General features: G+C 40.0%; 10 protein-coding genes across 10 annotated transcripts; 5 read left to right on the top strand and 5 right to left on the bottom strand.

The window, feature by feature from the left end:
* Positions 1-230: 230 nt before the first annotated feature.
* On the bottom strand, positions 231-386 carry rpl39 (60S ribosomal protein L39; the record flags this gene model as incomplete). The annotated part of the gene is made up of 1 exon (XM_056183549.1): positions 231-386. The coding sequence occupies one exon, from the start codon at positions 384-386 to the stop codon at positions 231-233; it is 156 nt and encodes a 51-aa protein (XP_056039075.1).
* A 429-nt stretch (positions 387-815) lies between these two features.
* On the bottom strand, positions 816-4,850 carry pmd1 (leptomycin transmembrane transporter Pmd1; the record flags this gene model as incomplete). The annotated part of the gene is made up of 1 exon (XM_056183550.1): positions 816-4,850. The coding sequence occupies one exon, from the start codon at positions 4,848-4,850 to the stop codon at positions 816-818; it is 4,035 nt and encodes a 1,344-aa protein (XP_056039385.1).
* Positions 4,851-5,890: 1,040 nt separating this feature from the next.
* Positions 5,891-6,247, bottom strand: SOMG_04773 (uncharacterized protein; the record flags this gene model as incomplete). Its single annotated transcript, XM_056183551.1, has 2 exons — positions 5,891-6,061; positions 6,161-6,247. The coding sequence occupies 2 exons, from the start codon at positions 6,245-6,247 to the stop codon at positions 5,891-5,893; spliced, it is 258 nt and encodes an 85-aa protein (XP_056039074.1).
* A 514-nt stretch (positions 6,248-6,761) lies between these two features.
* On the top strand, positions 6,762-9,674 carry SOMG_04774 (phosphopantetheine binding; the record flags this gene model as incomplete). The annotated part of the gene is made up of 1 exon (XM_056183552.1): positions 6,762-9,674. The coding sequence occupies one exon, from the start codon at positions 6,762-6,764 to the stop codon at positions 9,672-9,674; it is 2,913 nt and encodes a 970-aa protein (XP_056039012.1).
* A 340-nt stretch (positions 9,675-10,014) lies between these two features.
* SOMG_04775 (U4/U6 X U5 tri-snRNP complex subunit) lies at positions 10,015-10,824 on the top strand (the record flags this gene model as incomplete). The annotated part of the gene is made up of 1 exon (XM_056183553.1): positions 10,015-10,824. The coding sequence occupies one exon, from the start codon at positions 10,015-10,017 to the stop codon at positions 10,822-10,824; it is 810 nt and encodes a 269-aa protein (XP_056039657.1).
* A 1,110-nt stretch (positions 10,825-11,934) lies between these two features.
* On the top strand, positions 11,935-12,984 carry adh1 (alcohol dehydrogenase Adh1; the record flags this gene model as incomplete). The annotated part of the gene is made up of 1 exon (XM_056183554.1): positions 11,935-12,984. The coding sequence occupies one exon, from the start codon at positions 11,935-11,937 to the stop codon at positions 12,982-12,984; it is 1,050 nt and encodes a 349-aa protein (XP_056039649.1).
* Positions 12,985-13,949: 965 nt separating this feature from the next.
* gtr2 (RagC/D GTPase Gtr2) lies at positions 13,950-14,957 on the top strand (the record flags this gene model as incomplete). The annotated part of the gene is made up of 2 exons (XM_056183555.1): positions 13,950-14,089; positions 14,153-14,957. The coding sequence occupies 2 exons, from the start codon at positions 13,950-13,952 to the stop codon at positions 14,955-14,957; spliced, it is 945 nt and encodes a 314-aa protein (XP_056039072.1).
* A 405-nt stretch (positions 14,958-15,362) lies between these two features.
* Positions 15,363-16,409, bottom strand: SOMG_04778 (hydrolase, conserved protein; the record flags this gene model as incomplete). Its single annotated transcript, XM_056183556.1, has 2 exons — positions 15,363-15,934; positions 16,061-16,409. The coding sequence occupies 2 exons, from the start codon at positions 16,407-16,409 to the stop codon at positions 15,363-15,365; spliced, it is 921 nt and encodes a 306-aa protein (XP_056039641.1).
* A 1,584-nt stretch (positions 16,410-17,993) lies between these two features.
* Positions 17,994-19,175, top strand: omh3 (alpha-1,2-mannosyltransferase Omh3; the record flags this gene model as incomplete). The annotated part of the gene is made up of 2 exons (XM_056183557.1): positions 17,994-18,595; positions 18,635-19,175. The coding sequence occupies 2 exons, from the start codon at positions 17,994-17,996 to the stop codon at positions 19,173-19,175; spliced, it is 1,143 nt and encodes a 380-aa protein (XP_056039010.1).
* Positions 19,176-19,413: 238 nt separating this feature from the next.
* On the bottom strand, positions 19,414-20,715 carry bit61 (Protor-like protein; the record flags this gene model as incomplete). Its single annotated transcript, XM_056183558.1, has 1 exon — positions 19,414-20,715. The coding sequence occupies one exon, from the start codon at positions 20,713-20,715 to the stop codon at positions 19,414-19,416; it is 1,302 nt and encodes a 433-aa protein (XP_056039046.1).
* Between the last annotated feature and the right edge of the window lie 555 nt (positions 20,716-21,270).

A 21,270-nucleotide genomic window follows, 5' to 3' on the forward strand; every position in this document is an offset into this window, starting at 1 on the left:
TGGTCAAATCTCACAAATACAAAGATATACAACCATTAGCCTACGCCAATATATGAAGAAAAAAGAATATGAGGTTGACTCAATAAAATGCGATCCATTCAAAAATTTGCACAAAAACGGAACACTATATGAAAGAAAAACACATAATCCAATACAGAAGTACAACCGAACTAGTCTTTGATTAGCTGCCACGTTCGAAACCAATGTACACTCAATTTTCCTTACCATTTTTAAAGGTTCAACTTAGTACGTCTCCAGTGTCTTCTCTTCATGTTGTAATGGATGGTGTTTCCAGTACGAAGGCGGATCCACTGAGGGATGGGGCGGTTTTGACGCTGAGCCTTAGCAAGCTTTTGCTTGGTACGGAAAGTCTTGTTGGCAGGCATTTTGTGAAGAGTAGATTGCATACTCTGGCTACAAATCCTTTTGTGACTATCCAAAAAATATGTGACTGTTTTTTGGGTAGACCACAACGTACAGTTAGCCGTCGCTAAAAGTTACGTTAAAGCATGTAAACATAAAGATGTAAACAAACGAAATATGTAAATTCCTATTTCGTGTTTTGCAAACGGTGGAATGGTAAACAAACAGAAAACAACACCTTAAAGGATCGTCTTTTCCAAACCCTTATATCGTATATCCCATTTGCAAAAGGAATCTACAAAATAATAATCAATATTAAGTAAAATTCATTCGTATCTAAGTTCTATATAACTTGTATCAGAAATGTAGAAAAGTTTGGATTCCACAACACCAAAAAGCATGTAAGGGGAGTTGCCTTCTTTTATATTTATTTTACTCCTTTTATCTCTTTTTTACTTTGTTTCATCTGCTCCAAGACCTTGTTCGACCACGAGTTCATGATAACGACCGCCTTGGTTCACAAGTTCATTGTGTGTACCAGCTTCAGCAATTACGCCTCCATCAAATACAAAGATACAGTCAGCATTCTGAATTGTTGATAAGCGATGAGCAATTGCTACAGTGGTACGTCCTTCTGAAGCTTTGTTTAAAGCTTCTTGTACCACCTTTTCACTATGACTGTCCAAAGCACTGGTTGCCTCATCTAACAGTAAAATTTTAGGATTTCGAATCAAGGCACGAGCAATAGCGATTCTCTGTTTCTGTCCACCAGACAGAGATGACCCTTTCTGTCCCGAAAGCGTTTCATAACCGTTAGGCAAACCCATGATAAAATCATGAATATTAGCCATCTTACAGCATCCAATAAGTTCTTCTTCCTTTACTTTTCTTGAAGCACCAAGAAGGATATTCTCTCGAATACTTCCCTGGTATAAGGTTGGCTCTTGCGACACGAGAGCTATTTGCTTGCGGTAGTCATTAATGTTGTAGTCACGGATATCGACACCTCCAACTTTTACAGATCCACTTTCGCAGTCATAAAAGCGTTCAATTAAGCCAATCGTTGTTGACTTACCGCATCCTGAAGCACCCACGAAAGCAACAAATTGACCAGGTTTAACCGTCAAGTTGAGACCACGAAGTACCTGGATGTGCTTTCTCGTAGGGTACCGGAATGTTACATCTTCAAATACAATGGAGGAATCTTCCAAAGATTCAATTTTGCGTCCTTCTTCAGACCAGGTATCAATTTTTGGTCTACTATCACACAAATGTTTAATTGATCCAGCGCTCGATTTTGCTTTCGTAAAGTCACCTGCAAAGCCCAAAAATTGTCCAGCTTGCTGGATACCGAAGACAATAGCTATAAAGCAAGTATAAAATTGGGCTAAATTATATTCACCTCTTCTCATCAGTGTAGCACCATACCAAAATGCCAGCGCATTGACCAAAAATGTAACTGCTTGCGACGCAGAAAAGAACAAACCAGATATTAGGGAAGATACAGCTGTTTCTCTACCAGGTTGAACCAACGATGTACAGTAAATTTCATATACGTTTGATTCTCTGGTGAGACTGGCAACTGTTCTAATGGCTGATGTAGATTCGCAAGCATATGCAGCAGACGATTTGTACGCAGTTGACAACTTACTCTGAATACGATTCAATGCAGCAACCCGATAATAACCAGCCATAATCATGACAGGGGAAGTAGCTAATGTAACCAAAGCCAGCTTCCATCCAGTGGCCAGTGAAAGAATTGAAACAGAAATTATATTTGTAAAAATTTGCACAAATGTTCCAAGATAAAATCCTGACAGGCCCTCTAGGTTCTGAATGGAGGTTGAAAGTGAAGTAGTCAAAGCACCTACTGTATTCTCAGCACGGTCAAAGAATTCGATATCCTGACGAAGGAGGGTACGGAAGAGATGCCAGCGAATACGTTGTTGAAGACACTCCAGCACATAAGACAAAGAATATTGACTTAAAGAATAACCGAATAATTCTGCAATAGCAAGAATCAACCAGTAAACTCCAAATACATTAATTTTATGAAAGTAATTCGGCGAGTTCAAATCTGTAAAGATATTCAAAAACCTGGCATACACCACTGCTTGTACGGGGTACGCGGCACCACAAACCATGGATGCTAAGATACCGATCATAAGGTACAAAAATTCTAAAGTACCTTCAACAAAAGAATGAATAAAAACCATTGCTCTCCAGGAGCTGATGTCAGTTGCGTTACTCTCAAGCTGCGAAGAAGAGTCAAGTTCTACACTCGGAGTTTCGTCATCCAGGGCGTCCATAGTTTTATTTGGCAAATCCGGAACGGGATCGAATGGCAAGTGACCAAGTGGAGTATCGCGAAGCGAGATTGCGTCTTTTTCTTTTTCATAAAATGAATTGCGAGTCGAAGAGCTATCATCTTCACCTTGTGTAGTCGTATGAACAATTTCGTCAACTTCCTCTTCTCCCGGTTCAATGACAGCATCATCGTTATTCGTTTCAGCGAGTTGCTGCACTTCAACTAATTTGGCATAAGCTCCATTAAAAACCAATAAATCAGAGTGCTTTCCCTGTTCAACAATCTTTCCATTATTGACTACTACGATGTTATCGGCATTGCGGATTGTTGATAAACGATGAGCAATGACAATTGTTGTGCGAGATCTAGAAGCATTGTCTAGAGCCTTTTGAACAATAACTTCGCTTTTTGAATCTAAAGCACTTGTCGCTTCATCCAAAAGTAAAATTTTAGGATCACTAATAATAGCTCTGGCAATTGCAATTCTTTGCTTTTGTCCACCCGACATTAAAAAGCCGCGCTGGCCTACATTGGTATCAAATTGTTCGGTCAAAGTCATTATAAAATCATAAGCATTTGCGGTCTTGGCAGCATCGTAAACGCGCTCTCGCAGTTCATCCTCGGTAAGTGTTGATTGCATATCGTCAGTCAATCCATAAGCAATGTTATCAAAAACGGTAGCTCCAAACAGAACTGGCTCTTGCTGCACTAGAGAGATATGAGCGCGTAAAGAAGCAACGTTTAAATCACGAAGATCTTCACCATCCACCATAACCTGTCCTGCAATAGGATCATAGAATCGCTCGACAAGACCTACTATAGTGGACTTTCCACTACCACTCGCACCGACAAGTGCAGTGATTCTACCAGCTGGGCACAGCAAAGAAAAGTTGTTTAAAACCACAACTTCAGGTCTGGTAGGGTATACGAACTTTATATTCTTCAATTCTATTTCTCCATTAAGATGTTGAATGGTTTTACCAGTGGGCGAGAAGGCGTCAATTGGACTCGCTCGGTCGATCGTGTCAAAAATCTTTTTGGCAGCTGACGAGCAATTTACAAACGCTTGCATTCTTGGAGCGATATTTGCCAAACTATAAGACGCAATTAGGACAGCAAAGAAACAATTAATCATTTTGTCGACATTTATTTCTCCAGAATGCAAAAGACGGCCACCTTCCCAGAAAGCAAGACCATAAGCACCATAACCAACAAAAAACATCCATCCCATCATGATACCCTTAACCATGGATTTCTTGACGCCATTGACTTTGGCAGGGTTCAAAAACTTTGTATAAGAGTCGGATAGTAAGTTCTGGGTACCAAATGCAAATGTATTACGTATATTGGATAAAACCTCTTCAACAAAAGTACTAGAACTGGATAGCTGGGCAATCTGGGCTTTCGTAAACTGTGTTATAAATTTAACACCGCAAGTAATGCCACCAAGAATCGCCAACAGCATGGAACTGATAATAAGGGTGAACTTCCAATGCCGAATGAAAGCAATGACGAATCCAGACAGAAACGTAGCAAGAGCAAAAAGCACCAAACCAACCTTTTCGCCCAAACCATCTTGAATGTAATCTGTGTCACTAGTAATACGCGTGGTTATTTCGCCTGCACCAAGACGATCAAAGTAACCGATGTTTTGACTGAGGACGGCATGCAGATATTGTTGGCGAATGCGACGAGAAATCCGTTCACCAGATATGATAAATGTGACTGTAAAGGTATAAGAACACCCAAAAACACCGATGGCAATATAAATAAAATACAGTACAAAATGGTTAACGTCGTGTTGGAAGGTCTCAGCACCACGACCGCTTGCAAGATCGGTAAAAGCTTTGGCTAATTTACCAGCGACAACGGACATCAAGGGCATACCAAGTCCAGCACCAATAGCGGTGATACAGCCAGCCAACTGAAGCAAATAATCCCATTTATCACCGCATGTAACAATTCGCATATACCCTGCTACTTTCGCCTTGGTATCATTCACCTGACGATACAAGATCTCGCGCTCTTTTGGAGTATACTGTTGAAAAGGATCTTTTACAACATCGACAATTTTTTCTGAATTCTCAACGCTACTCGTGGAAAACTTATCGACAAGTATGCTCTCATTATCTTTTTCAATATTAAATTTGTTCGACTCCGAATTTCTTGAAAACGACATCGTGAAAAATTATGAAATTAAGTAAGAAAATCCGCCAAAAACAAAAGAAGGGAGGATGAGAAGAGCCAAGAAAGAGAAAACCTAAGAACCCAATCGAATCTATATAGGGAATAAATCGGTAAAATAAATAAATGAATCAAGGTCCAATACCCAAAGAAATTACCAGTTGAGAGATTAAAAAAAGCGTGTCAATGGAACTTAGAAGATGCAACAATGACAAAATCGTAAACAAGGCCAACGATTCTTTCAATTGCTGGAATTGCTTCCAGATATTTTATAAAAGAACGTGTTTAAAAAGAACCAAGAAATGGTAAAAAAACGTATGTAAAAGGCGAAATCAATCGGCGCGTAGATTTATATGCAAAATCCCGAATCCACGACCGCCATGGAGTTAAGTATGTACAAGAGTATAACTAGTAGAGCTAAAACTTTGAGACTCCCAGTCCAATCTCCTCGGAGGTTACCAAAATCAGATTGTGGCTAAATTAAACCCAAAGAGAGGAATAAGCTATATCTTAACGATTTGTTACGACGAATAGTAAATAAAGCGAATGTAAACAAATAAAAAAAAGCGTAAATAAAGTGAAATGTCAAAAAATGGACATGTAGTTGTTGAATCTCACATTTTTTTTTCACGGGCGTTCTACAAGGTAGGGTGGCGGTTTTCGAAAATCAGGGAATAGAAACATATCATACAAAAAAATTCCTACAGTTGAGAAGTATGTTCGCGGAGTAATGTTAGTCTTAGTTTACAGGCATCCAAGGAATTATATTTTTATGGATTGGTTCTCCACTCTAGAAGTAATCATCAACCCTTCAGTTAGGATCAGTCGTACTTTTAAGGTCTTGAGTAGTCACAAACCGGTTGAGCATTATTCAGACTGAGCAGTGGTTCACCCCTCACTAGGGAATTGGTAGAAAACGGTCGAGTGCATCTTTGCTTGCTTTGTATACTCTGAAGCAAGCCAATCGGATTCCCGATCAAACATGAAAACTTAACCTCTACGGCAGTTCACAAACATGTGGATGACTTGCTGCTTTCAACGAACAACTTGCCATTTATTTTTTTCTTGATCCGATCTGGGCCTGTTCTTTCCTTCGCTTTCGCAAATTGATGTTCTCAAGTTAAGGCCATCGAACGCTAATAACGCTTTAGCACCGAGGCAGTTCGGCCGAAATTCCAAGTCAACCTGTATGCCCATGCATTCTCTCTAAACCTGGAAAATAATTTCTTAGGAAAACTGCCGGGCATCAGCTTTATATAAGAACCGACGTACGATTCGGTAATTCATTTCAGATAAGAGACATACATCGAGGGCAAGAAACGAAAACATTTTTACCTCGTTTCCCTTTATCTTGATTTCCATCTTTCCAATGTCATGGTCAACCGAAGACATACTACTAATTCATAGTGGGAGGAACTTCGCCAAAAGAATGACTTTAAAAAAGGACCTGGAGAAAAACGAAAAAAGAATGAGAAAAAAACAAACAAACAAATCATTTCGTAAATAGCTATAGTTTAAATCCTTTGGTTTCAATGCGCATTCGTGCATGTCGTCGAAATCCACATAAAGAATTAGGGGTTTTGAGGGAAAATCAATTTATCATTGAGGTTTATTTGCCAATGAAGAAAACAATCCTTTGTATGTATTTTTTTTGTCGTTGTGAGGGTAAACAAACAGTTTGCTTCATCGAAAATTTTTCTTCGTACGAAGGCGGAAACACACGCATGGCACGGACGAGGACTGATATGAATAATTATATATATGTAGTGCTTTCTTTCATAATTTTGAATCAAGACAGCTTTTAAAACGTTATTGATTTACGGTTACTCCCTTCTGACTAGAAAGCAAATCTCGTAAACATTAAAGAACCCGTAACTTTACGTTGACCTTGCGATACCTTTTTGAAATGACTAAAACCATTGTACCCACCCCCGTGTCCGTATTATTGGAAAAGGCAAACTCCAAGCCTGACGAAACCTTCTTGGATTTCTATAACGAAAATGGGATCCAGAAATCCTATTCCCATCTAGAAATCCTTCAGCGAACCAACACGATTGCTAGATTCTACCAGCAAAACGTGCCTTCGGGAGCTACCGTCGGTGTTTTTATGAGACAGGAAATGGATCTTGTGTGTTCCATTCTCGCCTTGTGGGCAACCGGACACACAGGTGTCATATTCAATGAAGACTGGGACTCAGATATTGCAGCTATTATTAGCGAACGCTTGCAGGTATCTTTCTTGGTTTTTAGCGATCTTACCGAAAAGTATCATCTTCGCGGTGTAAAATCACTACATTTAACCACTCTTCAAACGGACCCCAATGCACCTTGTATTCAGACAGGATATGAGCCAGAAATCGCATTGATTAACCACAGCAGTGGATCTACCGGTATCCCCAAATCAATTCCCTATCGCATGGAAAAGTACGTACCTGCAGCTGACTGGGGTATATCATCGTTGGACCATCATCTTAAAACCGCAATAGTTATGGCTCCTAACTTTGCTCTTACTACATTGGTTTGGATGACTGCTTTATTAAATCCAGGTGGTAGTATCATGTGTCCCTCTATGCTTACACGTCCACCCGTTCCAGTTAGCTCTAAAGCCGAGCAACTAGCGTGGAACCTGCACTATGCCTTAAAATACGGATGTGAACGTCTCTGTATCTTGCCTAAGCTGCTCTTGTTGATGTTACAAACCACTGTAAAAGAAAACGAATCATTCCCTAGTTGTAAGAAGGTTTTGGTTGCCGGTGAAATGATCCCTCCAAACTTGCCTGAATCCTGTCAGCGTGCTTTGCCAAATGCTAAATTCGGTGCGGCGTATGGTTCTACAGAAACTGGATTTAGTGGATTTTATGCCGAACTTAAAGATAGCAATTTAACATACATTCCCGGTTTAACCATCAAAGATTTAATGCTTTTGAACGAAGACATGAAGCCCATTCCTCGCGAAGTTGGAAACAAAGGATTTGTTTGCGTCATCACTGATGCACAATCTGAACCTTATGTAGGAGAAGACGAGGAAACGCAAAGTGCGAATCGAGAGACATACATTACAATTAACAACCAGCCCGCCATTCGTTTTGCAGACCTCGCGACTTGGGAACAAAAGGATGGAAATTGGGGAATTTCAGTGAAAGGACGTTTGGGCCGTATTGTAAAGCGGAATGGTGTCTTCTACGATTTAAATCATCTGGATAAAATCGCCAACTCCTTGGATGCTTTCAAGGAAGCCTTCTCTTTCCTTGTCAATAACCGATTTGTTTTATGCTATATCCCCAAAGAAGCCACTCTTACTTCTGACGAAGCACTCAACGTCTTGAATAAAGCATTGAAGTCGAGTGTTTGGTTTTCTCATTGTATCCCCATTAAGACATTATTGTTTAATGCTTCAGGTAAAGTTGACTTGAAGGCATTACAATCTTATGTGCAAGATCGTATGTTTGAAGAGGACAGCAAATTACCCAGCCTTACGGATCATTTTGCTATAGAAATCAGCAAAATCTCCGCCAGAGTTTTGGGTAACAAATCATTGGAAGGAAAGGAAGTTCTGTTTCAAGCACATGGATTAGACTCCATCAAGGCAGTGCAATTCTCATCCTTGCTGAAGAAAGAACTGAACTGTGAAATCTCCGTAACCGTTTTATTGCATCCTGAGTGCTCCCCCAACAGTTTGGCTGCTGCTGTGAAAGAGGGAGGTACCAATAAGTTGTCTGTTTCTGTCAACGAAGTAGAAGCCGATGCTATTAAATTAGCAGGCGAACTAGGCGGCGTCAAGCCATTGGCACCTATAAAGGATTCTTGGGTGTTGTTGACCGGCGCTACTGGATTCCTTGGAAAGAGATTGCTGACGCACTTTTTGAATGGAGGAGAAAAGGTCATTTGCCTTATTCGTGGATTGAACGACGCAGATGCCGAGAAGAGAATGTATGGAATGTGCCCAAATTTGCAAAAGTATGCAAATTCTTCTTTGATTGTATGGGCTTCCGATTTAAGCGATGACAACCTGTCCTTGTCGTCTGAAAAATGGGAATTTTTGGAGAAGCATGTTTCCAAGATCGTCCACAATGGAGCAATGGTACATTGGACCAAGACCTATTATGACTTGTGGAAACCCAATGTGTTGAGTACAAAGAAGTTGCTTGATTTGAGCATGGTGGGCCCCAAGAAACTCATCTTTGTGTCAGGAGGTGCACAACAAGAGTTGAGTATGGTAGACCGTGCAGCTAAAGGGCAGTCTATGGGCTACACGCTTTCAAAATTTGCTGCTGAAACGGTTTGTTACAAAGCCAAAGAAAATGGAAACCCTGAAATCTATACAATTCTTCCAGGATTCATTTTGGCGAACGATGGAGAAATCCTTGCACGTGACTTTTTCTGGAGATTTGTACAAACATGTGTACGAATGAAGAAATGGCCTACTCGGGCTGATGGTGGTTCTTTGCCCTTGCGTATTTCGTCGACGGAAGAAATTGCTCGTTGCATGCATGAAGGAATAGAGCATCAACAATACTTCCCTGAAGATAAGGACGGACGCGTTATGAGCTATGATGGAATTGACGGAAATGTAATGATTGCAGCATGCGAAGAGAAACGAGGAATCAAGTTGCAAAAGGTCCCATTGTCTGTTTGGTTGCAGCAAGTGGACAAGGACTTGGAAGAAGAGAAGGAATATCACCCATTGTTTGCATTGAGACATTTGACAGAGGGAGCCGTCCAAATAGGCTTACTGGACGATGGCGCGAGCGGCATCAAACAGAAGCATTTCTTGAGCGTTGATGCTTTCAAGAATGGACTGGAACAGCTTGAAGTATAAAGGTTATGAATTTAAGAATTATTAAATTGAAAGAAAAAAAAAGAAAATGAAGAAAATGAATAGTTACGAGACGATGAAAAACAGATAGTTCCTTTAGATAAGTAACAATGAATAAATGTTACCCATGAGAAGAAGATGTGACACCAAGGGAAGAAGGGAGAGTAACAAAAACCAATTTCTAAGAGTGTAAGATAGGAATTGACAAGTGTTGGTAGGATTGTAGATTGAGAGATCAATAAAAAATTGGACAAAAACGAAAGAGAGCATGAGATTTTTCCTGCGTTTGTATTCATTTACGTAAGGAATTTAGGAACATCAGAGCAAGATACAGTCTGTTGAAATGTCGAGCAGCCGAAGAAATTATGAAAGAGAGGAAAACGATTTGTCGTATCGCTCCCAACGCGTAGAAAAGGAGGGTTTACCGCGAACTACGTATAGGGATGCAAGAGAAAGTGGAAGAGGTAGACAACGAGAGGGAGGACGATTTCAACGAGAAAGAAGTCCAGAGAGAAGAAGCGACAGGTATGCGCGAACGCGGAATTTCAATCGAACGAGTGAGGATGAGTCTGTGCGATCTCAGGACCGGGAGCGAAACCGAAACCGAAATCGAGATTGGGATCGAGAGGGTGAGCGTGGGCCTGAACGCGACCGGATGGTTCGACGAGACCGGTATGACCGTTACGACCGACACGACCGTGAGGAAAAACGGAGAGAAGATGTAGGAGAAAGGCCTAGAGGGGGTGGTCGAAGGGGAGAGCAAGAGCAAAAGCAAAAACAAGAACGGACGGAGCGACAAAATCGACGTGATTTCACGACTAGCAGCTACCGACAAGAGCGCGTGCAACCGGTATCATCACCTCCAAGGAGAGATGGTCAACAACAAAAAAGACAAAGTGAAGGAGAGGATAACTCATTAGAAGCAGTGCCTTCTACCTCCTCGGCAAATGGAAATAGTCAAGAGGAAATTTCCGTGCAAGAAGAATTGGACCCGGTGGCCGACATGCAAAGTATGATGGGATTTTCGGGATTTGGAACGACGACGGGAAAAAAGCATGGAGACGTTGGAGACGTCTTTAAGCAAAGAAAGGCAAGATATCGTCAATACATGAACCGTCCTGGTGGATTCAATCGTCCTTTAGAACGCGATTGACCATCGACTGATCAATGTCCAATTGTGTTTTGTTTACGGGGCATTCGTTACCGAGGTGGTGATTAACCGAAAGAGAAGCGAGGAAGGGTGTGACAAAGGTTCCTTGGAAGGAAAGAGGAAGGTGGAAGAGAGTGTGTGTAAAGAATGGAAGGAAAGGAAAATTAGACATCACTGTGAAAACGTAACGTCGTTTCAATTTTCGTCTATCTTTTTCCAATTGACTTTTTAAAAAAGAGTTCATCTATTCAACCAATGGTTCCAATGAAAACCTTGCTTTCAGGCTCACCGACACACTCGACTGACCTACTGACCTGTTGCTCTACTGCTCTACTGCTCTACTGCCCCAAATGACTCGAACGACTTATTCGACTCAACCGACTCGACCGAGCGAACCATTCTTCGTATCAACTGAATCTATTCCTACTAGACCTAGCGTTGTTCCCTTTCCTTCTGCCGAAATTCTATACACTTCCATGGACGACATCATGCGTACGTTCGCTCGTTTTCCATTACGCTAACCGAAGATAAGGAAACCAATCGATGTCGAAAAAGAAAATTAGGAAATTTACCAAAACCTTACCGAAGCAATAATTTTCTCTATGGAAGAAGAAATCAACAACGTTTCAATAAGGACCAACCAGAGGAGCAAAGAGGTATAAAGAAAAAGCAAAACGATAAAAACACCTATCTGAGTGGATGAGGAAAGTTTGACCAAAGTTGCAAAGGTGGAATGGATGGATGATCCCCGCAATAAAGCGGAAGGAGGAAAAAGTTAACTTTGAATTTTTTCCGTCCATTGGTTGATGGAAACTTTATCCGGAATTTATCTAGAACGGTTTCGGGCTATTGGAAAATCGGAAAAATTAGAATGGGAGTCGATGTCACCTATCATTCCACAATTACGTCGGGACCATGGATGTTGTCATACGCTTCTGGCTTGAATGTGAGGTTGTCGGCATTTCATTGGTCGAAAGCTCCGACCTTTTTTCGCCAGGATGGGAGTCGCTCCGAAGAATTTAGAGATGAGAAAATTTCGTTTAGCCGCTCGGAAAGACTATATAAAGAGGGTGTCCCCTGCTTGGACAACTGTACATCCATATACTATACACAATGACTTTTCCCGATAAGCAAACAGCAGCCGTTTTCCACAAGCACGGAGGACCCGAGAACGTGAAGTTCGAAGAAGTCCCTGTTGGTGAGCCCGGTGAAGATCAAGTCTTGGTTAACATCAAGTACACTGGTGTCTGCCACACTGACTTGCACGCTCTTCAAGGTGACTGGCCTCTCGATGTCAAGCTCCCCTTGATCGGTGGTCACGAAGGTGCTGGTGTCGTCGTTAAGGTTGGCCGTGGTGTCAACCGTCTTAAGATCGGTGACCGTGTCGGTGTTAAGTGGATGAACTCCTCTTGCGGTAACTGCGAATACTGCATGAAGGGTGATGAGACCATCTGCCCTCAAATTCAACTCTCTGGTTATACTGTCGACGGTACCTTCCAACACTATGCCATCGCCAATGCCACTCACGCTACCCTCATCCCCGAGTCCGTTCCCCTCGAGGTTGCTGCCCCCGTCATGTGCGCTGGTATCACCGTCTACCGTGCCTTGAAGGAGTCCGGTGTCGGACCCGGTCAATGGGTCTGCATTCCCGGTGCCGGTGGTGGTCTTGGTCACTTGGCCGTTCAATACGCCAAGGCTATGGCCATGCGTGTCGTTGCCATTGACTCTGGTGAAGACAAGAAAGAACTTGTTTCCAGCTTCAACGCTGACGTTTTCGTCGACTTCAAGACTGACGACGTTGTCGAAGTCGTCAAGGAGAAGACTGGCGGTGGTGCTCACGGTACTTTGGTCTTGTCTACCTCCCCCAAGTCTTACGAGCAAGCTGCTTCTTTTGCTCGTCCCGGCTCTACCATGATCACTGTTGCCATGCCTGCCGGTGCTAAGCTCGGTGCTGACATCTTCTGGTTGACCGTCAAGCAACTCAAGGTTTGCGGTTCTCACGTCGGTAGCCGTCTTGACTCTGTTGAGGCTATGGACTACTTGGCTCGTGGCCTCGTCAAGCCTTTCTACAAGGTCCAACCCTTCTCTACTCTCCCTGAAGTCTACAACCTTATGCACGAGGGTAAGATTGCTGGCCGTATCGTCTTGGATCTCTCCAAGTAAACTGAGCACGTCCCACAGTTTTATGTGTAGATGAGAAAGTTTTCAAGAGCTCAGCAGGGATTGCCTCTAGAAATGCAAGGATGTTTCTCTTCTCGAATAAGTAATCTACAAGTGTTTTCGTATTGAATGTTCTCATCTGGCATTAATCCCAAGCACTAGTCGTCAGACGATTCAATTGCGAAAAAAAAAAAATGCCTCTGAACTCTTGCATGAATGTTTTTGTTATAAAAATGAAATTTAGATGTTTTGAAATTTGATCATCGGTCGTAGTGTGTAGCCAACTGAAGAGTTAGAGTTACCCATTCTGTAGTACAAGAACGTTTGAGTAGAAAAAGGATGTGATCCGCTACAGTAAGAGAGATCTCTTCACATGGAAAGCACTTAATAATCAGCAAGGAAGCAAACGATCTTGTAAAGCATCTGGGATGTCATGCAGATCCCATTTGTACCTCTTGCAGAGAATGAGTTGTGCGAGGTAGATCCTCATTATATAGCAAAAAAAAGCAAGGTTGTATGATCGTCAGTATTGAAATGATTTGCGTGATTTACAACATGGTGTCCTTTAATTGGATGATGGCTCATATGACGATCAATGATTGGCGTGGAGATTAGATTAGGATCTCTGCAGGCCTTGGAAATGGATCCTTCACGAAAAGCAAAGAACATCCTCCAAGGTAAACCAACAAAATTAAATAATAACTAAATTAAATTGAACAAAAATGCTACACACGATCAAAAACTAGCGCAACAGGGAACCGGAAAGCAAAAGGGGAAAAGTTGCGATTTCTTATGATTTGCAGTGCTCTCACGAGTTTGAAGCATTTCGTTATCCACTTTTCCACGCTGTAACCTTTCTATGCTATCGTATACTTTCCAGCCTGAACGCAGCTCGGTATTTGGGGATTCATTTTCGATGGAGAGAACGTCGTTTCGAGTTGTCTCTTACCAAGTGTTTGTACTCAAAAATGAAGCCCAGAAGAATCATTTTGATGGGTCTTCGACGAAGCGGCAAGTCTTCGATTCAAAAAGTCGTCTTTTATAAAATGCCGCCGAACGAAACTTTGTTTCTGGAATCTACAGCCCGTCTCACACAAGAACACATTTCGTATGTCTCCCCCAGTCTTTTCTGTTATCCATTTGGATTTTTTACTAACTCAATTCCTAATAGCTCGTTCATTGACTTTTCGGTCTGGGATTTTCCCGGTCAAGTGGACGTGTTTGACGCAGCTTTTGATTTTGAAAGCATCTTCATTCAAGTTGGAGCACTTATCTTTGTTATCGATGCACAAGATGATTATCTAGATGCATTGGCTCGTTTGCATGTCACTGTTGCTCGTGTTGTAGCCATTAATCCCAATATCTGTATTGAAGTATTTATACATAAAGTGGACGGCCTTAGTGATGAATTTAAAATAGACACTCAGCGTGACATTCAACAGCGAACTCAGGATGAGCTTGCAGATATTGGCCTTGAAAATGTCCCCATTTCATTTCATCTTACTTCCATTTTTGACCATTCCATCTTTGAAGCCTTCAGTCGTGTCATTCAAAAACTGATTCCTCAGCTGCCTACGCTCGAAAATCTTCTCAATATCTTTTGTGCCAATTCTTTGGTCGAAAAGGCTTACGTTTTCGACGTACTCTCAAAAATTTATATCGCTACGGATAGTTCCCCAGTTGACGTTCAAAGTTACGAAATTTGTTCTGATTTCATCGACGTTATCCTTGATATTGGATCTATTTATGGAGGTGCTCGTGAAAACCATTCCGAGCGACACCCTGATGCTTTGGACGAAACTTCCTCCATCATCCGATTGTCCAACGACTTGGTCTTGGTTCTACGGGAAATGAATCAATACCTAGCCTTGGTTTGCATTATTCGTGCCGATAACTTCAAGAAATCGGGGCTGATTGAATATAATGTTCAATGCCTCCAAGCAGCCATTCAGTCCCTCTTTTCTGCCAAGTCGTGAGAATCCATACGATCGCTAGCTAGGATTACCTCTTGTTTGTTTTCATTTACGTCTTATAGATGCTGAAACGTTTTCTTTTAATTCTTTTTTTTTGTACATCATGCTTTTTTTACAACTATAATTTATAATCATGTTTTGGCTCACTGACTTAAATAAAACTTTAGAATTCTCATGCGCGTATACTAATAAAGCTAAAAGCAAAAGAAACGGTTAAAAAATGTGCATATTATTGAATATGAACAAAGAAACTTTGAAAACCAAAACATAAAAAGGTGCGAACGCATTATTTTACAACGTAAAGAAATTGAAAATATAATAATAAAATAAAATAAAAAGGTAAAAGTATAAGTATAAGTATAAGTAAAAGTAAAGATGATAAATTTGTCGTTTCTTCGCTCACTGGATTTAGACGTTAAATTCTACAATTTGGCCATCATATGCTGGCTCGGTCGGAACGCTTAATTTTGAAAATTCTTCTTTCATCTCATCGTGTTCCGCGGAATGATTAAATCCGGTGTACAAAACCCGTCTTGGAGCTGGTGTAAGGGAACTGGCAAATGCGTGAGCTTGGTTAAAAGTAAAGTGGGATGGATAGGGTTTCTGCCGAAGTGCGTCTAACACAACGACTTGAGATCCAACCATCAAATCTTTTGTTTCTGGAGGAATATAGTTACAATCAGAAATATACGATAAATCACCAATTCGAAAACCCATATTGATAAATGGAACACTCTCCTTACCGGGAGAGAAATAGACTCCGTGGTGCACGGGTAATGGTACAGTCGTGATATCGAGCCCCTCTAACTCGAATGGCTCTTCCGGGTTAAAGATTCGATAGTCAAACGTAGGAACACTACCACCTCCAGTGGCTTGCGTAACATCCACCATATAGGGAAACGAATTTGAAATTGACATGAATGTATCCCGTGTTAAATATATTTTCATAGTGTCTTGAACAATCCCCCCAGACGTCCACGCTAAAAATTGAACGTTAGTATTAACATATTTTACAGAAAAAAAAACTTGGGAGAAAAGATTTCAAGCGTTTTCCTTTCTCTATTGTATTCGCTTTGCATTGTTCATGCAAGAGCAACTCAGCATACCCCTTAAATCATCCAACCCATTGATTGCATCGGCATGAGCATGCGTCAATAGAACTGCATCGATGTTTCGAATCTTATGCTTCACCATAAATTCCATCGCGGCCATGTAAAAAGTCTTTCCGCAATCAATTAAGATTGTTTTCGGACGACTCCATCCCTCTGCATCAATCTGCACAATTGCTCCTGTATTGTTTCTCTTGTTCTTTCGTCCCTCCGGTGTCAAACTGGCTGAGCATACGCGACATGTAGGATTTGGGACGTTCAAACAACAGACATTAGGGATGCCATTGGACGTTCCAGTTCCTAAAAACAAAATTCTTGCATTTTGATTTTTAATATTATTTACCATATTTCTACTATATCCTTGTACAGCAAGAATTCAAAGAAACGACCGTTTTCTTGCTTTACGCAAAAGACAAATGCATTCTTACGCTAGAAAAATGGTTTTCTACCCAAAGTAACAGTGTCTCTTATCCGTGCTTTAGCAATTGCGCTATCCTCTCTGCGTCATTGCTGCATAGTCCTCTATCAGATTTTCTTTGCTTTCGGTTAATGATATACTTAGTTTCTGTTACTCCTACAAGAGAGGTATCATAAACAAAGAGTTTCCTGTTTTATAATGCGTATCTTTGTTCATTCAATAAAGTTAAAAATGTTTTTCTAAAAACAAGAATTTTCAGGAAATTAAGCCTGATGCCTAGAAGACGTGCAGGAACTTGGCTTTGAATTAGCAGGGGAAAATCAATGATTTAGAAATCCTGTAAGGCAGAAAAGAAAGCCTTTTACTTTTAGGAATACAATAAATTTTTTGGTTAATTTCTTCAATTCGTCACACCTTTTGTCAAATTTAGTTTGGAAACAGGTTTCCAAACATTTGTATATACTCACTTCAGAAAACTCAATCGACTTATAGGCTGCTAGTCAAAAAGGATATACAGTGCCTTTTTTTTTATTTTTTTTAAAAAAAATAAACTTATTCTCACGCGCTTACACACTTTCCTTTTTCGTTCCTGGCTAAGTAAACAAGCACTCACCAAGTTACAAGCTAACAGTAACATATTAGTACGATATTTTATTTAACTCAATGGAGGGCAAACTAATGTATAGAATTCAGCATTCTATTTCTCAAGAATGAGACATCTCAATATAAAAGCAAGAGAAAAGAACTAAAATATTATAATTGCTTGCTTTTATCCTTGTTTTGATCAATCAATGCTTTTGTAGAACGATAATTTGGATTGACATAGAACTAAGACATAAATTGGCTCCTCATGTGCTTTCGATCTCTACTTTACGAAACGAGCTCCTTCCTTTCTACCCATGCTGGATGTGTTTACAGGGTCAGCGTACACAAAACCAAAAAAATACAGATGCGACAAGGAAAAATTCATGGAAATAGAATTTAAAGCATTTATTAAAAAACAAAACACTTGGATCAAAAGTAACATTGCTTTACAAGTAACAAAATTGACAGGCACTGTCCCAAGACCAAAAATTACAAATCCTTTCCTTTGCGGAGCCTGATTAGTAAGAGATTTCAGTTCTATGTATATTAAAAAATAGATTTGTTGTTGCTTAAGTGATCTCTAATATTTAACCATTTCGTTTGTGCCATTACAGGTATCCTTTTTTTTTGTTTATATATTCAAAAAGTAAGAAGTACTTACCATCTAAAAAACAGATTATCATTTTGAACAAAGATACTTCCTTCTTTAGCTCTTTGTCCAGTGGATTATCATCAGTGTTTTCGTTGTTTTGTTTGTTGTGTGTGTGTGTGTGTTTTTTTTTTTTTCTTTTTTTTATACTCTACCAGTGAAGAATTCAAATTACCTTTTCCTATTGTACATTTGTTTCCAGCCTGATTATATATGTATTTTACGTTCAAAAACTGTCTCGTGGTCTATTAGAATGCTTTTCTGGTTTTAAACATACAATGACTTCTCTCGCGTTTTCTTACAGGTATATACTCCTCTGTTTTTTTATCCTTTGTACTCCTATAATTTACAAGAGTTTCAGCAAATCCCAAGTTCACCTTTCCGTTAATTATGAGCCTTTACATTTTACCAAGCACGATATTCCAAGTGGTGATAATGGTACGGACATCCAACAGCCGGCCCTCATGAAAGCTACCTTGTTTATGCTTTGTCGCAATAGAGATCTTGCCGCCGCACTTAGTTCCATCCAGAATGTTGAAGATCGTTTTAATAACCGATACCATTATCCATGGACATTTATGAATGATGCACCATTTTCGGAGGAATTCATCAATGCTACCTCCACGATGGCCAGCAGCGATACTACTTACGTCCAACTTCAACAACATGAATGGGGTTTGCCCAAAAATCTCAACATGAATCGTGCATTAGAGACAATCCGTGACATGATGAGAAGACACATTATTTATGGCTTTTCGTTGAGTTATCGAATTATGTGTCGGTTCAATTCTGGCTTCTTCTACCGAAACTCTGCTCTTAAAAATTACGACTATTATTGGCGTGTGGAACCCGGTGTTATTTATTCTTGTGATATTCCATAGTAAGCTGTTCAAGTATCGTGTAATTGCTAACTTTGCAGTGATCCATTCCGTAGGCTTCGCGACGAAAAGAAAGCTTATGGATTTGTGATTTCTTTACCTGAATACCCAGAAACTATTCCTACCCTTTGGAATACTACCAGAGACTTTATCAAAAAGAGTCCTCATTATCTTGCTCCAGATAGTTCTTTAGACTTTATTACAGATGATAACAAGGGCTTAGACGGTGAATATAACAATTGCCATTTTTGGAGCAATTTCGAAATTGCTGACTTGAACTTTTTTAGAAGCGATGCCTACAACGATTACTTTGAATACTTGGATCAAAGGTTTGGCTTCTTCTACGAGCGCTGGGGTGATGCTCCTATACATACCCTTGCTGCGTCTCTATTTCTCAACAAATCACAACTTCACTATTTTGAAGATTTCGGATACTACCATTTGCCTTGGAATCATTGCCCTTCAGATTATAAACTCCATGTTAAGGGCCGATGCATTTGCGATCCTGCCGATACTGTTGAGATTCAGTATGGATTTTGTTACCCCAGATGGCTTCACAATATGCGAAATGTTAATACATAGACTTTAAACCAAAATCCTAGACATAGCTTTTACCCCTTATTATAGATAACTTTATATTTAGGTATTTATCTCATTAAATTACAAAAATAGACAGCCATTAGCAGAGTAAAATTAAATCTCCATCAATACTGGTTAAATAATTATCAACAACGTTAGTATTCTCCAAAAAATAAAAGGTTATGAACAAGGAATTAACCTCGGAAAAGCTGTTTAATATATACCTGAAACACGGATCAAATCATTCATGAACGATGAGCAGAGAACGGACTTTAGAAGCAAGCTTAACCAATTCTTTTTCGTGTTGGTCGTTTGAATGCACACTTGCTAGCATACTTAATATTTGAAACAACCGAGCATAAACACCAGAAAGATGGTCTGAGCGTGCTAACGTCTCGCTCTGTTTCTGAATGATTCTTTGGATACAATCAGCGGCAGGCAAAATCATGCAATCACGAAATGAAGTGAGCATAAGTCTCTGAACATTTAGCTTTTCTCGATTTGTATGGCAATACTCATTAATCTCATATGGCAATAATGCTTTTTCCTGGCTGTCAAAAATTTTTGTTTTAATAGGCAAAAATATACCCTCTATATATGGTAGAATAGAAGACAAAAAAAATGGCCAAATTTCAAGTAACTTCGACAAAAAATATTCTTCTGGAATGAGAAACAGTGATTCCGATAACTTATTGGTAGCTTTTGGAAACAAAGAATCTAAATGACTGGTGAAAAGATCCATCGTTCTTTCCCGAACGCAAGACTGAAGATGTAGGACCAAAATCCCGTTCAAGTCCTCAATGGTATAATGCAAGCTTTCCCAATTATATAATGTGCAAACTTCCGTTTCTAAGATAGACCAAGTATCGTCTGCTGACATTAAATTCGTATTGAATTTAGAATCCAAAGGGGACCGCACCTTACTTAGTTTAGCAAATGCAAGGGATGCGGCACCAAAGCCATTTATCATCTGGTTATTAACTAAAGATTGAGGAATGGATGACCCGAATATTCCAAACGAATCCTTTCGACTCCTTAAAAAACTGCGAGGCCCATATATTGATTTTTGCAAAGCCGAAATGTCTAATCCTTCTTTCCCCTTTCGACCTTTATGAGGGGAATGATTCAACAAAGATGTTTGGTTTTTGCTACTTTTTTCACCAGATTGTTCTGCAGTATTCGAAATTTGATTTACTAATGAGGGTTTTCTTTTTCCCGACCTTTTAGAATAGTGTTTAATCCAATGCTTGTCTTCCATAGCAAACATAGAGCTGCTTTGACTGGATCTTCGACTAAAAGGCCATTGTCCATTAAATGGAAGCTGCTGAACTTTTTGCTCGGGCGTTTCTGGCCTGTTCGTGATTGAGGTATTGGTATTAGTATCAACACTAGTGTTTTCTGCTTCCTTTTTCCTTGAATCTTCTATATCTTGATTGAGAAAAGGAAATGTATTTGTTGGGCTTTCTAAACTGCTTCTCCTAGCACCCGGAGTCCAATTAGAGGATGTACTAGAGGTGGATGAAACCGAAGTTCTATCTGGCATGCTCGGCTTTTTCCTTCTTTCTTTTGTTTTTTAAATAACTTAAGGACAAACGTTTTATAAAAAGAGTAATAAGGTATACAGTTGGAATTCAATTTGGTTTAGACAATCCTGTTGATGCGAAAGAAGCAGATCCTCCAAACTAGTTCGACATTGCGAATGTTTGCTAATCAATTGTAAGACGTTACTCTTTTAAGAATTTTCTTTCAGTAATGATTGCTATAGGCTCATGCGTTAGGGTATATATGTCAAATACGACAGGAAACTCCCAGGTTGGGTGTGGGGTGTATGTTAGTTTTCGCCAACTTGTATGCGCGACGACTACTGTACTTAATTACGCAGAAACAAAAGGATAAATTGTACATATTTTATTTTTACAACCAATTAATATCTCCAAAGAGAATAACCAACACAATCTAAGTCAAACCTGGTTAAATTTCTTCCATATGTTTGATACCAGAATTCAGATTAAAAATCGCCCAAACGCAAATATAAGAGGTAAACAAAATCATTTCCTATATAAACCAAAAACAAAATTTAAAGTCCATTTGTAGGGCA

The sequence above is a fragment of the Schizosaccharomyces osmophilus genome, chromosome 3 (assembly GCF_027921745.1).
Source record: "Schizosaccharomyces osmophilus chromosome 3, complete sequence".
In the NCBI taxonomy this organism is placed as follows: Eukaryota; Fungi; Ascomycota; class Schizosaccharomycetes; order Schizosaccharomycetales; family Schizosaccharomycetaceae; genus Schizosaccharomyces; species Schizosaccharomyces osmophilus.